This window comes from Fringilla coelebs, assembly GCF_963513975.1.
Source record: "Fringilla coelebs genome assembly, chromosome: 1".
Lineage (NCBI taxonomy): Eukaryota > Metazoa > Chordata > Aves > Passeriformes > Fringillidae > Fringilla > Fringilla coelebs.
In genome coordinates this window covers 4,692,097-4,706,896 of record NC_140028.1, presented here as the reverse complement: position 1 = coordinate 4,706,896, position 14,800 = coordinate 4,692,097, and the positions used below count along the sequence as shown (strand labels likewise).

General features: G+C 42.3%; 1 protein-coding gene across 8 annotated transcripts in view; it reads right to left on the bottom strand.

Annotated features, from left to right (window-relative positions):
- Window positions 1–14,800, bottom strand: part of PTK2 (protein tyrosine kinase 2) — a 189,561-nt gene that overhangs the window by 95,059 nt on the left and 79,702 nt on the right. For all 8 annotated transcript variants that reach the window (XM_084207209.1, XM_084207210.1, XM_084207202.1 and 5 more), the window contains one exon: window positions 10,251–10,477. In XM_084207209.1, the coding sequence (XP_084063335.1) occupies window positions 10,251–10,445 (195 nt within the window). In that variant the 5' untranslated portion in view covers window positions 10,446–10,477. The remainder of the gene's footprint in view (window positions 1–10,250; window positions 10,478–14,800) is intronic.

Sequence of the window (14,800 nt, the reverse complement as noted above, 5' to 3'; positions counted from 1 at the left end):
GGATGGCGAGCCCAGACCTGAAGGAAGATGGACAGCAGCAAAGCAAGCAGGAGGCTTGCAGAGGCTGGTATTGTGTGGGAGGGAAACTTCACAACACTGTGGGCAAATCCAAGCTTTCAAGCAGCTGGCAGCACCACAGAATCACCAGCCACAGCCTGTCCCGACAGCCAGAAGGTGCCTGAGCTGCTGGGAACAAAGGTCTGATGCAAACGAGCAGCTCCCTGCAGGCACCTCGGGAAAACAACTCAAGGAAGGAGCAGAGAGGCCACAGATGGGTGCCAGGGATGAGGCAACACCAGGCAAGCACAAGGGAACACTTCCCCCAAGTGCTCTCCTAACCTCAGCCTATTTTTATCCCAGTGGATTTCCCAAGCCAAGCATTGTTTCTGTCATTCATCAGCCTACAGTGAAACTCTTCCAATTACTCATCCTGTCTCCTCTTAAAGCAGTTCACTTTTTGCAACCTTCCCCAGCAATTCCAAAGGTCTATTATCAGGTCAGTGAACAGGTTTTAAATCTGCATTTCATGTAAACTGTTTAAGTTTGTTTCTTGCCTGCATTTAGACTCTTTGTATCACAAACTACAAAGAAGAGCAGTTGCCTGTATCCCTGGAAACACTCACCACCACCAAGTACTCTCAGAAGAGACAGAGGCATATTTAACCTCTTCTTCACCCAAAGGACAAGCTCTGCTGAGTTAGTAAAGCCTAACATTTTGGCAGGCGAGCTCTCATCCAAAGGGAATGGTGCCAGCTTTTCTCTATGCAAACAGAAGAGATTCACTCATTTTCATCCCTGCCTCCACCCTGCACAGACCATGTAGCATACAGCATTACATTTTTGAAATCCATCCCTCCCCCCATGTCTGACACTGTCAATTGGTAATGAAAATGGAGGTACGTGTTCTCAGATGATAGTTACGCCTGCTGTGATAAGAAACGGCTTTGGAAAGGAAAAAATTATGGTAAAATTATCTATGACCATGAACTACTGAGACAACTGATGCATAAGGCTCAGCTGAAACCATTAGTGCCTACTCAGGAAAGAATCAAGATGGACATCTCAGACCCTCTCTAGTCTTCAGGCTGGGATTTCAAAAGGGCTGAAGAAGTCAGGTGTCCTAATTCCCACCAAAACTGAGCAAGATTTTAAGCCTTTTTTGTATCATCAATAAAATCTAAAGCCATCACAGAATCTAAAATAAATGACAGACATATTTTCTGATTTATGTAAGAAGGGTGAGGTATGTGGTGAGGTAGTTGTTGTCAGCCCAACAAAATAATTAGCAACAATTAGTACATGCTTCAACTCAAGGAAAAGCACAAACACTAAGGAGACAGCAGAACAGGTGCACAGGAGGTCAAGTGCAAGTGTTGGAAAACATATTCTAAAAAGCCATGTATTGTCAGGAAGGAAGAAGTGGTGCTTTATATGAAACAAACACATCAAGTGCTTCTCTTTGCTGTGGTTTAGGTAAGCTGCAGAGTTCATTCCAGGTGCTATCAACTCACAGTCAGAACCAAAAACTGGAGAAATAAGGAAACATGGTGATTTATACACTCAAAATGGCTGGTTTGCAGTCTCTAGTAAAACATCTATTTGCCTATATACTTTTTTATTAATAAACCAGAGGATTTGAATTTTAAAACATTTAGAGCCACACATTTAGTCCCATCAGGAGAACCCAGCACAGAACAGGGAGCCTCATCCAGCCCCAGGGACTTGCCCAGCCCTGGCTGCTCTTTATAAACATTCCAAGATTAATCCCCAAGGCTTGCACTGACACTGCAGCCAGCATCAGATCAGTGCATTTAACTCCCATCAGTAGTAAATAACATCTTCAGTTTCCTCAGGTCCTGGGCAAGCTCCACAGAGCCATTGGAGACGCCTGGAGTGTCCAACAAAGCCACTGCCATCACTCCAGGATGGGTGACAGCCTCTGTGCCTTCCACAGTGGCTCTGTGAGGAGCCCTGCCAAAGCAGCCTGATGTTCTGTGTGGCAGTGATGAGAATGTTTAATCAGAAGTTTCCAGACAAACAATTTAACTGCTTAAGCACTGCACAATAGCAACTACAGCATCCTGCTGAGACATGTCACCACAACCCTTTAGCTGGAAGCACAGCCAAGAAAATCTGAAATCTCTCCAGACTCTAGTGCAACCAGCTCAGGAAACTCCTCAGATGGATTGCTGAGTGGAAAAAAACAGGTAAGGACCATCAGTTTCAACCTGGACCACAAACTTGTGACCTCAAATCAATCACAGCTAGAAGTACCTGTTGGAGAGCTGGACTCCAGCAGAAAACTACTTCAGAATGAGATTTCACTTTGGGTACAGGGGATCCCTACATGAATATAAATTCCTCTGAGGAATTTTCACGTGTCTGTGAGCAGCTCCCTACAACTGCAAGGCAGTCACACAATCATCTGCCACTTGAATGTGGTTTACTGTAATCACATTGATTTTAATTAGGTTTCTGAAGCTGACATTTACATTCTGAACATAAAACAGACTAGTACAGCTGAGCAAGAGACAGTGGGAAGCCTTCAGAGGAATTTCTTATCAATAACAGGCAAGGGATAGGTGACCTTTCACTCCCTTTACCCTGGAGAGAAGAAAAAGCTTTTTCTTTAGGTAGAAAACTGGATAGTACTCATTTTTACTCACTTGTCTAAAGAAACACAGATATGCATCACAGCTAATTTAAAAAATAGATTAATATTTGCCCTAAATTAGGCATATATGCCCAAAATTAGAATTTACAGTACAGTATATTTAGGAGAATGTAGAAGAATCAAGACAGACCAGAGAAAGGCCGAAAGGCACACAGTACCCTTGGCTCTCCCAGTATGTATCAATAATACTTTGCTTCTGTAAATGAGTGAAAATGAATTGATTGCTTGTAAATTAACAAGACTGATGTGCTGCTATGAATAAACTGAAGACAGAATAATATACTCCCAGTGTGACTACAAACCTAATTTCCTTATTTAGTTGGAAGGAGAAAGTTTCTTGCACCACAAAAAGTCTTGAAGTAGCAACTCTGACACAGGCACAGCGTGCTAATGTTTGTGCAGCACTTCAAATATGTCAAACACTATTTATATATCAAGTATTGTAACTCTGGATGACAGATTTATATGGGGGGCTTAAATGAAAAGCTGAACAAAAGTAAATGGCAAAGGTCTGATGAAAATTAATTTATTGTTTCCATACAGGAGAACCCTAGAATGTGCCCACTACACCAAAATCTGGGCTGTCCTCTGATAACACTGACAGTCAAAGCACAAAGCCCTCATTCCTTTTTTCTCATTACTGTGCTTATCCAGCAAGCACATTCGTATATCATATGATAAACAAGACTGGGAAACTGATGAGGCTGCACAAGAACTCTGCCCCTGAAGCCCAACAAGTTCATACTGAAACCACAGCCTGAACACAGGCTGTCCTGCTGGCCAGGATCCTGTCAGCATTCCAGCACAGAGACACCTCAGCTCAAGCAACACATCCACCCAAGTGCCTCAGAGCCTTTCATTTTCAACCATACTCAGATCTGTCATCCCAAACACCTCTCCACACCCACACAGAATTCCACAAGGAACCTTGCAAGCACACACTGACAGCACTGACAGAGCAGAGCTGGTACAGCCCTGCTTTCCAGTCTTCTTGGATTAATCAGCACTTTTCTGATCCTACTGCACACTTCCCAAATTAATGCAATGCTGTTTTAAAAGCTGACAATAAATTTAGCTTTGCAGAAGCTTAACATTCAAAGGAGTGTGGGCAGCAGGGCAAGGGAGGGGACTCTGCCCCTCTGTTCCCTCTGGTGAGACCCCACCTGCAGAGCTGCATCCATCTCTGGGGGCCCAGCACAGGAAGGACAGGGAGCTCTTGGAGCAGGTCCAGAGGAGGAAACCAAGACTATCAGAGAGATGGAGCAGCTCCCCCATGGAGCCAGGCTGACAAAGCTGGGGCTGCTAAGCCTGGAGAAGAGAAGCTCCAGGGAGAACTGAGAGCCCCTTTCAATGCCTAAAGGGGCTCCAAGAGAGCTGGAGGGGGTATTTTTGCAAGGGAATGAAGTGATAGGATACAGGCAAATGGCTTTAAATAGAAAGAGAACAGGTTTAGGTTAGATATTATTAAGAAGTTTTTTTTACTGGACCAGGCTGCCCAGAGATGTGGTGGATGCTCCATCCCCAGAAACACTCAAGGCCAGGTTAGACTGGGCTCTGAGCAACCTGATCTAGTTGATAATGTCCCTGCTCATTGCAGCAGGGCTGGAATAGACAACCTTAGAATGTCCTTTCTAACCCAGATTTTTCTGTGATTCTATATTTTACTACTCCCTATCCTCAGATGCTCTGGCAAAGTCTAAGAGCTCCCTTGGATCCAGTTTTTGTACAGTTAAACACTGATGCAGGACACTGACTTGAAGCCATCTGCAGATCTAGATTTTTCAGAAAAATGTCAAAGGGCTATTTAGGTTAGGTTTAGAATGTTATTTTGCATGTGTGTTTCATCTAAGGATATCAAGAGTATTTTGCACAAGTAAAACAGGCATTCCAAAGCCCAAGGGTACTTTTGTCATAGTATACTGATTATCACTATACCATACAACTTTTTGTTTACATTTCAAGATCCATAATTTTGAATTCTTGCTACCTTTCTCAGGTTCTCAGAAGGGAGGCACCTACACAATAACCACATAACCATGACTTGTCATCTGGTACAATTCATGCAGGCACACAGCAGAGAAAAAGAAGGGGAAAAAAGGTAAATCACACCAGTTTTCTAGCTCTTATAGTAGACCAGGAATGATTTTATACATTTTTTACACACATCTATTTGATGTTTGAATCGCTGCGCTCCAGTCTGCTTCTATACATCAAATAATTCCAGTGCCTCAAAGCACATTAATCACTGTAAACACATAGAAATGAGATCTGAATATGCAACCATTGCTGTACAGAGCTGACTTCACCAAAAATACTAATCCAGCTTTGACTCCTGCCAGCACTCAGAGCCTCTTTCCACAGAGCTTTGTGTGACCAAGCTGCTCCCCTGTTACTAAATCTGGTAAGAATCTATTTAAATCTAGTAGGAATCTGTTTTAAAAAAGAAACCCAGTAGATAAAAACTCATCCAATTAAAATATTTGCATCTCCTCTACAGATTGCAGCTCCACCCCATGCCCACTTTCCTACAGCTCTGGCCCACTCTTAAGCTTCTGGCTTGGGAAGAACTGAGCAGCAATAAAGCACATCTGGCCATTCCATAGTTGGGTAGCAGTGAGTTCAACTACTGGCTCCTGTCAGTAGCCTGGATCAGAATTGTGTAGCCCAGATCTGCTACAGAGTAGCCACAGTAGATGTCTGGCACCTTTTGCCCAGATATTGGCTCTAAATAACACGGGTTTGAAAAAGACGGAGTCTTGGAGGTGAGCGGGTGGAATCCGGAACTGAGGTTGGACTGACAAGCCCCTTGCCCTTTTTCAGAACAGGCAATATCCTTCTTGGGAAATGTCTGGAAACCAGGAATGCTGCTGAGGATGACAAGGGATATTCATCAATAAGGCTTTAATACTCTGTCCCCTCGTGGTGCAGTAGCAGCCCGCTGCCAGCATAAACAGGCATTTCGTCTCTCCCCCCGACCTTCTCAGCTGTGTCAGTCTGCAAGACAATGCAGCTAACAAGATTACAGAACTGATCTGGATTTAAAACAACAGCAAAACAATCATTCATTTAAACTTGGATTGAGTTTGCCAAAACAGTCACACTACCTATGCCAGCACAGCTATGGTGGCAGCATGAGAAAACAAACAGCAAGAAGGAAGCTGGCCCAGCTGCCAATGAAACACGTGTCTTCACCAGGATAGCATCTGAATTGCAGACCTGTGCACTACAGGATCTTTCCATTCCTCCACCACAAACTGGATCTCCACTCAAACACTCTGCTCTCTTGCACCAAGAGGTGAAAATACAGCATGGATAGAATGGAGAGGCAAACTGGAGAGAAGATGCAACACATAGGACACAGTAACCGGCTCAATTAACTGCTTTAGTGAAGACCCAGCTGAATGCGCTTCAGCCCTTCCCCTAAAGCATTCAGCTTAGGGAACAGACCAGAATACACAACCTTCCAACCTGCACACATGCCTTCCACCTGTGAGGAGCAGGGTTTTGCAGGTGGGCAGGGAAGCTGATGAATTTGCTCTGGTCTTTTTGCAAACGGGATGAGATGTAGCCAATGCTCCTTGCATTTAGTTTGTCGTTGTTTTTTTGTTTTTTTTTTTTTTAAGTTAGATAATATCCTTCCCCTTAGCTAAGGATGTACTTGTTAAATTCAGCTTTTTGAGTTCTTATTCTGTCAACATTAAGGAACCTGACATTTCAAGGTGGTACTGCATAGAAAAGGAAGAAAAGGACATTTGAATTGTGAACAGGTTAAAAGAACCCCAAACATTATCTTTATTTGTTCAAGAGCTCTAACCATGCTTCTCTCCAACTACAAAAATAAGGACCAATCTAAAAGGTTAAAAGTTTTAATTCTATCTCTATCCAGCTTAGGTTTTAGACAGTATAACAAAATTGGAAGAAAAAAAACCTTTCTGATAATCAAGGTGCGACCCATGGCTGGCAATAACCTGGTGTGAGATTTGTGGTTGTTATTTCCACATAAATAATGACTTTACCTCTCACAACTACCAGTTAAGGATCAAGGACAAGCTTTAACGGTGTAATTGATGCAAGCTGGGCACCTCTGGGGTGGGAAAGGAGACTGCACAGAAGATCTGCACTTCATCAAAAGCCACCTGTAAGGACTCACACAAGCTTTCCCAATGCCCATTTTCTAAAAATCCCAGATCTTCTCTACCCATTCAATCTGCAACATGCATTGCAGTCTTTTTTTTTTTCCTTTTTCCTTAATTATAGTTACAATTCTGCTTCAACTACATCTGAAAACAGAGGTGATTTTCTCCTAAGTGCTGATCAAGACCCAGTGGCAGTGTTTACTTTCAGGGTGCACTTGAGACCAAAAAATTCCATCTCAGCAACACCCACCTCCTCACATGCCACACCTGAGGCTGTGAGCAGGGCAGAGAATGCCCTGCATTCTCTCCAAGGCCAAAGCCTGGAAATCCCTTTGTGCACAAGCACCTAGGCACCACATCCAAACAAGCCATACCAAGATAAACAAGGAAGATAAACAACTTTTCTTCCCCTGGCAAATGTTTGGCTGTGTCTACATACACATTCACAGGAGGAGACCACTGTTTGCACATTCAGAAAAGCCTTTTCTTTCTTTTGGAAATGAAGCATGTCTTTAGTATAATACTAAAGAAAAAGGGTAATGAGACCATGCCAGTTCTTTGAAATCCAAGAAAGCACTTCCCAGAATTGAGAAGCTGCTCTTGCATCCACTGCAGAGCACAGCCTTCATTCCTCTGAGGAAACAGCAGACTTTGAGGGACTAAATCCATCCAGAATAAGCAGAGGTCCACAGCTCAAAGTTCTCCTCAAAGCAAAGCCTACCTGTAGCCACACTGCTGTCTTGGTGAAAGACATTATAAAACAAACAGCAAGGAAATCACAGTCCAGCCTTTTAAAGGACTCCTACAGAAAGCTGAGTTCTGTTCATATGAGCTTAACCACCTGATTTTTAATGAAAAGTGTTTCCCTCCATGACCAAAGAATTTTGTAGAAAGTATAGCTAAGTCACTGTTTCTACTCTACACTCTAGGATATTGTATCTTTTTTTTTCCTCCTTTTTTTTTTTTTTTTTTTTTTTTTTTTTTTGAGAGGAAAAGGCCTTTTTATCACTGCTTTGACTGTCAAACACATCGTTCATTCACAAAGGCAAACTGCACTTTGTTAGGACCACAGATCAGGAAAGAAAATTCCAACTTTACTTTCCCTGGGGACATTCCATAAAGTCCTCTGGCTTTAGCAGCAGAAGCACCTTTAATTGGCTCATCTGGAGATTTCTGACCAAGTCTGACTCCTAACACTGGGAATGTACCCCAAATACTGGAAATGTTCCCCAGCTATCACCAGCAGCTGTGCTGACCAGGGAGTAGTCTTGGAAGACCTTATTTCTTTTCCTTTTAATTGCAGAGCTGTCTCAAAGACATTCACCTTTGAATATTCCTTCAGAGCTCCTTGGGAACAAACCCAGCTCCAGTCTCCTCCCTCAGGCTGTAATTCAGAAGAAATGGCAGAGTCTCCTCCACAAAAGGAGGCATAAAAACCTTACAGGCTATTTTAATCTTAAATTATTCAGCTTGGTCGAACAGCAGTCATTCCAATGGAATGTAGGCTTGTACTCCAACAAGGGTTTACTGTTTCTAAAATAAATGTCATGGTAATACATCAGTGCTAGACCTTTATTACCTGCACATTCACATTCAACAGTCACTGTCCCAGTTGAACAAAATAACAAAAGAAGGACATTTGCTAAAAGAAGGAAGTTTAACAGCTACCCATCAGAACAATACAAAAATCCCATTCTTTTTGGAAGATCCATCAAATTAAAAGTACATGTAAAAATTAAAAATTAAGGCAAGCCTCAAATAACTGCTACATGCCTGTTCTTTTGATCCTGCTTTTATTAAAAAATGGCATATTCTTGCTTTCAAAAACAGTATACAACTGCCAACTGAACTCAGCACTGAATTTCTTAGCAACTCCAAGTTTTGTATCCTTAAAGTCCAGAACCACAGGTATTCCTGAGCTGGAAAAAAAACCATATCTAATATCTACTTTTGTTTTCCAGGGTCTTACATACTTCTCTGGAAAGACAGCCTTCATTTCAAGTACCACATTAAGAGCCCTGGACATTTACCCACAGGAGAGGTTTGCAAGGTTAAAAATGTACTGAGACATAGTTTTACTCCTCTTGTACCAAGTAATGCACTTTATGAAACAAATCAGCAGATTAGAGATAGCAAACCATTAATACTTAAGTCAGGGAGCAAAAACATTTCAAGTGGTGCCCAAAAAATCTTTACTCCACATTAAAAAATGTAAGCAATTGATGATAATGATTTCTGTTGCTGAACCTCTGATCTGTCCACTCACCACATTATCCCCAAACACAGATAGGAGCTTATTGAATTGACAAGAGACAGATTTTCTGATCATCACCAATGAAAATCCTTGGATTTCACAGGTCTGTGTTAGGGATCACAAGACCTCCTCCACTGAGGAATTCTCTTGGGCCCTTTGCACGTGCAGCCATGCCGGAAATAAACAGCAGGAAAGGGAGATAAGCATTCAAAACTCTCCATGGCTTTTTATTAATTTCATTTTCTCTTGCACAAAGGAAACTTAACAGAGGACAGAAGGAGAAAACAAGTCTCCTTCACTCCATGACAACTCTCTCTCTCCAGCACAATCATATCTTTGCAGTGGAATTTGAAGAACTGTTGGAAGGAAGGAGCAGATGGGGACCTGCTTCAACAGCAAGTACCTCACAGCAGAAAACCCCACACACCACCTACCACCCTGCAAGATTCTGCTCTTAGAGGATAATTAAAAAACAAGCAAACCACAAAAGCATTTGACATGCTAAACTAGGCTTAGTTACAGTTTAGATACCACAAAACCTCAAAAATTTAAAGCATAAATGCAGAAAAGGTAAGATCTTAGCATTAGAGAAGACATAAGTTCACAATAAAGTGTTCTCATGCATATATAACATTTCCACAGAACTCTTAAGATTACAGATACTTATTCTTTAAGAAGTCACAACTTTTGGGTTTTTTCCACAGATGAACTGAAGGACACTATTGTAAAAACACAAGTAGCAAGTGACTAGCAGGGGGAGAGAACGGACAGACTGTTTGGGGGGGGAAAAGGGTCTCTTCAGAGCTCCATTTTCCCCCACTACAGGAGAATAAGTTTCCAAACAGTAATTCTTCTCCTAAGTGATGTACACATTATATTTAAACATTTTAAGCACATAAATACACACATTTTACAGTTAAATACATTAGTTTCTTATTATTTCTTTACAACATGCAAAATGTCATTTAATGTCACTTTCATCCCCGCCCTCATTCCCACCTCGAGGTGTCACACAGGTTGGCACCACTTCAAGTTCCTGAATTTATGCAAAATTTACAACGGGTCAAGATTATTTTAAAACAAACCATGAAACATTTGCATTTGTTTGCTTCCAGATTTTTACCTCCCATTTTTGAAGACAACACTTCACCTAAGGATGACATAAGAATGCTGAAAAGGGACTCACTCGGACATCAGTGGCGTCTCCATGCCGGATATTGCTGGCCCACGTGGTCGGCTCACTGTTGATTTCAAAGTAGTGGAAAACCTTCAGGACTCGTTCCATGGCCCCTGGGGAACGTTCCATCCCAGTACTGAGGTGACTCTTTGCACCTGAACTTGGGGTGTGATTCAAGTTTGGGTCAAGGTAAGCTGCTGCCATGGTTTTGCTAGATGCTAGGTATCTGTCATATTCTAGGGAAAGGGAAAAAAAGAAAGAAATTAATTTTAGTTATACATGAATCTTATACTTCTTCATACAAAGCATTTACCAGAAAACCGCGAAGATTCGCTTCCTTTTTGGAAAGCAACTAAAATATTTATGTATCTACAAACATAAAAACCTACTCAGATGACCACCAGAGAAACTGAAAGCCCCTTGGAGCAAGTGATCTGAACTTGAACACCACAGTTATTTACAGAAGTGGTATCTTTAGCAAAACCTCTTCCATTTGTTTCTCCGTGACTTAACCCAGGTCTCTGACAGCTTTCAGTTCAAACAGTTTTCATCCCTAGAATCCACCAAGTCTGGCTCTACAACAAGCCTCTAAAGAGGCATCAGGAAACCCCAGCACTGAACTGGAGGCTCTCCTCTAAGAAGTCACACACCAACACCAGGCTCTCCGGTTTCAAGGCTAAAACAATGGAATCTTCGCTCCTTTTGTGCTGGTTTGGGAACCAGTGGCACACAAACCCACCCAGATTGAAGTTCATTATTCAGTGAGGAACCATTTAGATCACAGCTATCCCCCCTCTCAGCAATTCCTGAACAAGTAGCTAAGTTTTATTTTCCACCAGCCTGATTTCAAAGTCTGATGGCAAAAGGCACAGACAGTGGTACGAGTCTGCATGTCAAAGGAGAAAGAAGAAAATTGCCTCTTGGCTACTGCTCCTAATTAGTCAGCCACAAGCAGATGGTGTCTGAGAAATCAATGCAGTCCAAAAGAAAAAGAGCAAAGAGCACCTCCTCCCTGCCTGCCAGCCTAGAGCATCATTCCAGTCTGCTGGCTGCAGAGAGCAAAGGACTGCAGGGCTCTGCTCCAGGCCTTGGACAAGTGCACAGAGCTTTCCCTACCTCCTTCTCCTAACAGTGAGGCAGTTCTGAAAATGTGAAGTTAAAAATAAACTAAACTTGATCTTTTTGGCATAGTGCTCTGACCGCCTTGCTGGTAGGAAACTGAACGCCTGAGCCCTGGTTTACCTCACTGAGAGGCACAAGAGAGACCCCTGCTTCCAGCTGAGCTCCTGTAATGCCTGCCTGCCCCTCAGAGCTTCAGTCATCATCACCCTACCACCTGCCACGGGGCTCTGCTGACCTCCCCAAAAACTGGCTCAGAAAACGATTGGGGGAAAAAAAAAAACAAACCAAAAACAAAAACCCAGGTGATTTGGTTTTCAGGACTGGCTTAGTTCCATGGCTGGAGCTGCCAAACAGGAAGAGAAGCAGAAGCAGCAGCAATCAGGGTGAGGGAGAGCATCTCCCCTCCAGCAACACCAGCCACAGTCAAAACACACCATGAGCTCAGCTAACAGGAATTAGCATCAGCAATTCAAGGCTTGAAATCTTCAGATTGTAGATAACATTTGTGAGGCTAAAGCCTGACTGGAAGTATTAAGCACCTATGAAATTCAGACCCACCAGATAGAGAGGAAACAACAGCCCATCTGGGCAGGATGTCTTTACATCTTGAATAAATGGTTGAATTGCATTCATGCAAGGGAAAGGTAGGAACTTACACTGGACAGACAAAAGGCCTCAAATGTCCTGCCCTCAGGGAAGATGGTAAGAGAAGCCAAGGAGAAGCTTCTCCCAACACTCCCACAGTGTCTCACCCCTGAGGGACTTCCCCCACTTGCCAGAGTTTCCCATCTCTGGGAAAACTCAAGGAACCACTACAGCTTCATTGTTCCTCTTTTCTGGCCATCAATACAAATGAATTAAGCCAACCTTAGACCCACATTAAAGCCTCTCCTCCTCTTCACCTCTCACAAGAACAGACACAGATCTAGAAATGACAGCAGCCTCTCAGCAAATCTTTGACTTCTCACCAAAGGAGAGCTGTTTTTACACAAACATTGACTTTAAAGCTGAAACAAGCACCAAAATCTCCCCTCTGGCACACTAACACCAAGACAACAAGACTGTACAAGCTCCAAACTGCAGGACTCCTTTCCCATAAGGTTAAAATAGCCATTGCTAAACCCCAAAGGGCTGCAGGGTAGGGAGTTTCATCAGGACAAATTCAGGCAGATGAAGGCCATCTTCCAATTGTTAGGAATGAAATTGCAGTTTTCAGGCTCACACAAGGCCACTGACCTTGTGCAGGATGCTCTGTATCCTTCAGAACAACCCACCCTACCTCAAGGTCACTGGTGAAACTGCTGAGCTTTATTTAAAGTTTACATAAGCAGACAGCAGGGAGAATTGCTACAACACAAAGCAAAAATGAGTCATTTCTTCACAGAGAAGCAAAAGAAGGCCTGCTTTAGTATGCATTCACCACACTCCAGTCACTTAATACACACATTCATCAGCTTTTATGTGACTGAAGAACAGCTATCGAGGGAGAAAAGCTATCGGGGAAACACCAAACCAAGCATTTAGATGTCTAGCCACAGGCTTAAATATGGACAATCTCCATCCCCTGGGAGCAGCAAACAGGAAAGCAAGGCAAGACTCCAGTACCTACACACTGAAGTGCTCTTACAAGGTGTCATTTCAATGGACAGGCAAAACACTATTATGATGTTTCCATATTCATCAAAATGTGGAATTAGACACCAGACTGACAGTACTGGGTACAGGGTCAGTTTTCACAAGGTTATATTTCACAGAGGTTTTTCAAAATAAAACAACCCCCTCCACAAAATGAGAATAGCAGCTTTCCTTCAGAATTTGATCATCATTGGTTCCTTACAACTTCTTTTAAAAAGCCCAATATTTACTTTATGGAGCACCAAAGCAGCAATAAATCTGATAGCTCCAGGTATAGAAACACATGCCATATCTCTGGTTATGGACTATTAACATTCCCATTAAAACCAGCCCCTGGGTTTAAGCTTGTAATGTGACTGTAAAACTCTGCCCCAGGCCAAAACTTTGTAGAACACAGCTGCTGTTAAACAACTATTTTACAAGAGCTGCCGGGTTGTTTTACGATACAAAGAAAGCTCAGATAACAACACCACGATGCTTATTTGGGCTGTTCTAAATTCAAACCAGACTGGTGAGTAATGCTGCAATTACAATCTTGGTTTAAATGAGCAGCTTTAATCCTCTTGGTATTAAATAGACAGGTAGTGTGTGCTACCATGGGCCAGAAACAAGCTACAGTCAACTAAAAAAAGGCAGATTTAGATTGCATATAAATCAGAAATTTTGGACAGAGGAACCTGGTCTAGGGGAAGGAGCTCTTGCTCATGGAAGGGAGGCTGGAACTAGAGGATCTTCAAGCTCTGTCCCAACCAAAACTATTCCATGATTCTATGACTTAATTCTACTGTATTTTATTGGATATTGTGGTGTAAAAAGCTAATGGTCTAAAGTCAAGCATGGTCAAATTTCTTTGTATGCAAGGCTCTGTGCCAGCATCCCTTAGTCTTTCCAAGGGGAAAGACTATTGTTCTCCCAGTGCTTGCACTTCAGAGAAATCCCTGTGATTTCTCAGTAAGGTCAAGGACTATTCCAAGATTGGGGGAGGAGCAAAGCAAACCAGCCCTGGCCTGGTGATACTGAGTGGCTCTGCTGAGATGCTGCAGTTGTTACCAGACTACAACACAAGACACTTTTCTTTACTGTGGTGGGAGTACCTGAGATTTAGGCAAGTTGAATCTGCCTAGAAGTCATTTCCTCTCAATGTGAGTCCTCCTGACACATTCCCACATTTGCTGACTATATCAGAAACAAACTCACTGTTATGACTTCCAGTAGCACAATCAAAGTTCTAAGTCACGTTTCACTATGAGCTTTGAGTACTCAGAAATTAAATCATTTCCACTAATGAGACAGTCAAAAGTCATTAAAAAATATTTAAATCAATTAACTGCAAATTGGTTAATAGAGTGATAGTAGAGTCATAAGGAAAATGGTTTCAATGCAAATAATGCCTTCAACATCAGCAGTTTGATAATAAAAAATAATTAAAAAAATAAACAACACTTTCTCTTATTAGTGTTGGCTGATGGCCAACAATGCAGTGCTAACAAGTTCACATTACAAGGAACCAAGCTGTAATTATTCACATTATTCACACTGTGACTCCACGTTGTCCTTTGTAGATACCATGAAATCTTATTATTCTATAACCCCCACATTCTGATCCCCATCTAAAGCTTGAAGGCATCGACATCTATGAGTTAAAGCCCCTTCCAGGTGGCATTTCTGCAAAACAGCTTGGTCCATCTAAATTCAAACCTATACAAATCTGAAAGAATCTATAAAATCTGTTAGAAAAGCTAAGAATCTATAAAAATACAGTAAGGATTCAGAGTTCATTTCGTTCTCTGGTCCTGGCGTAA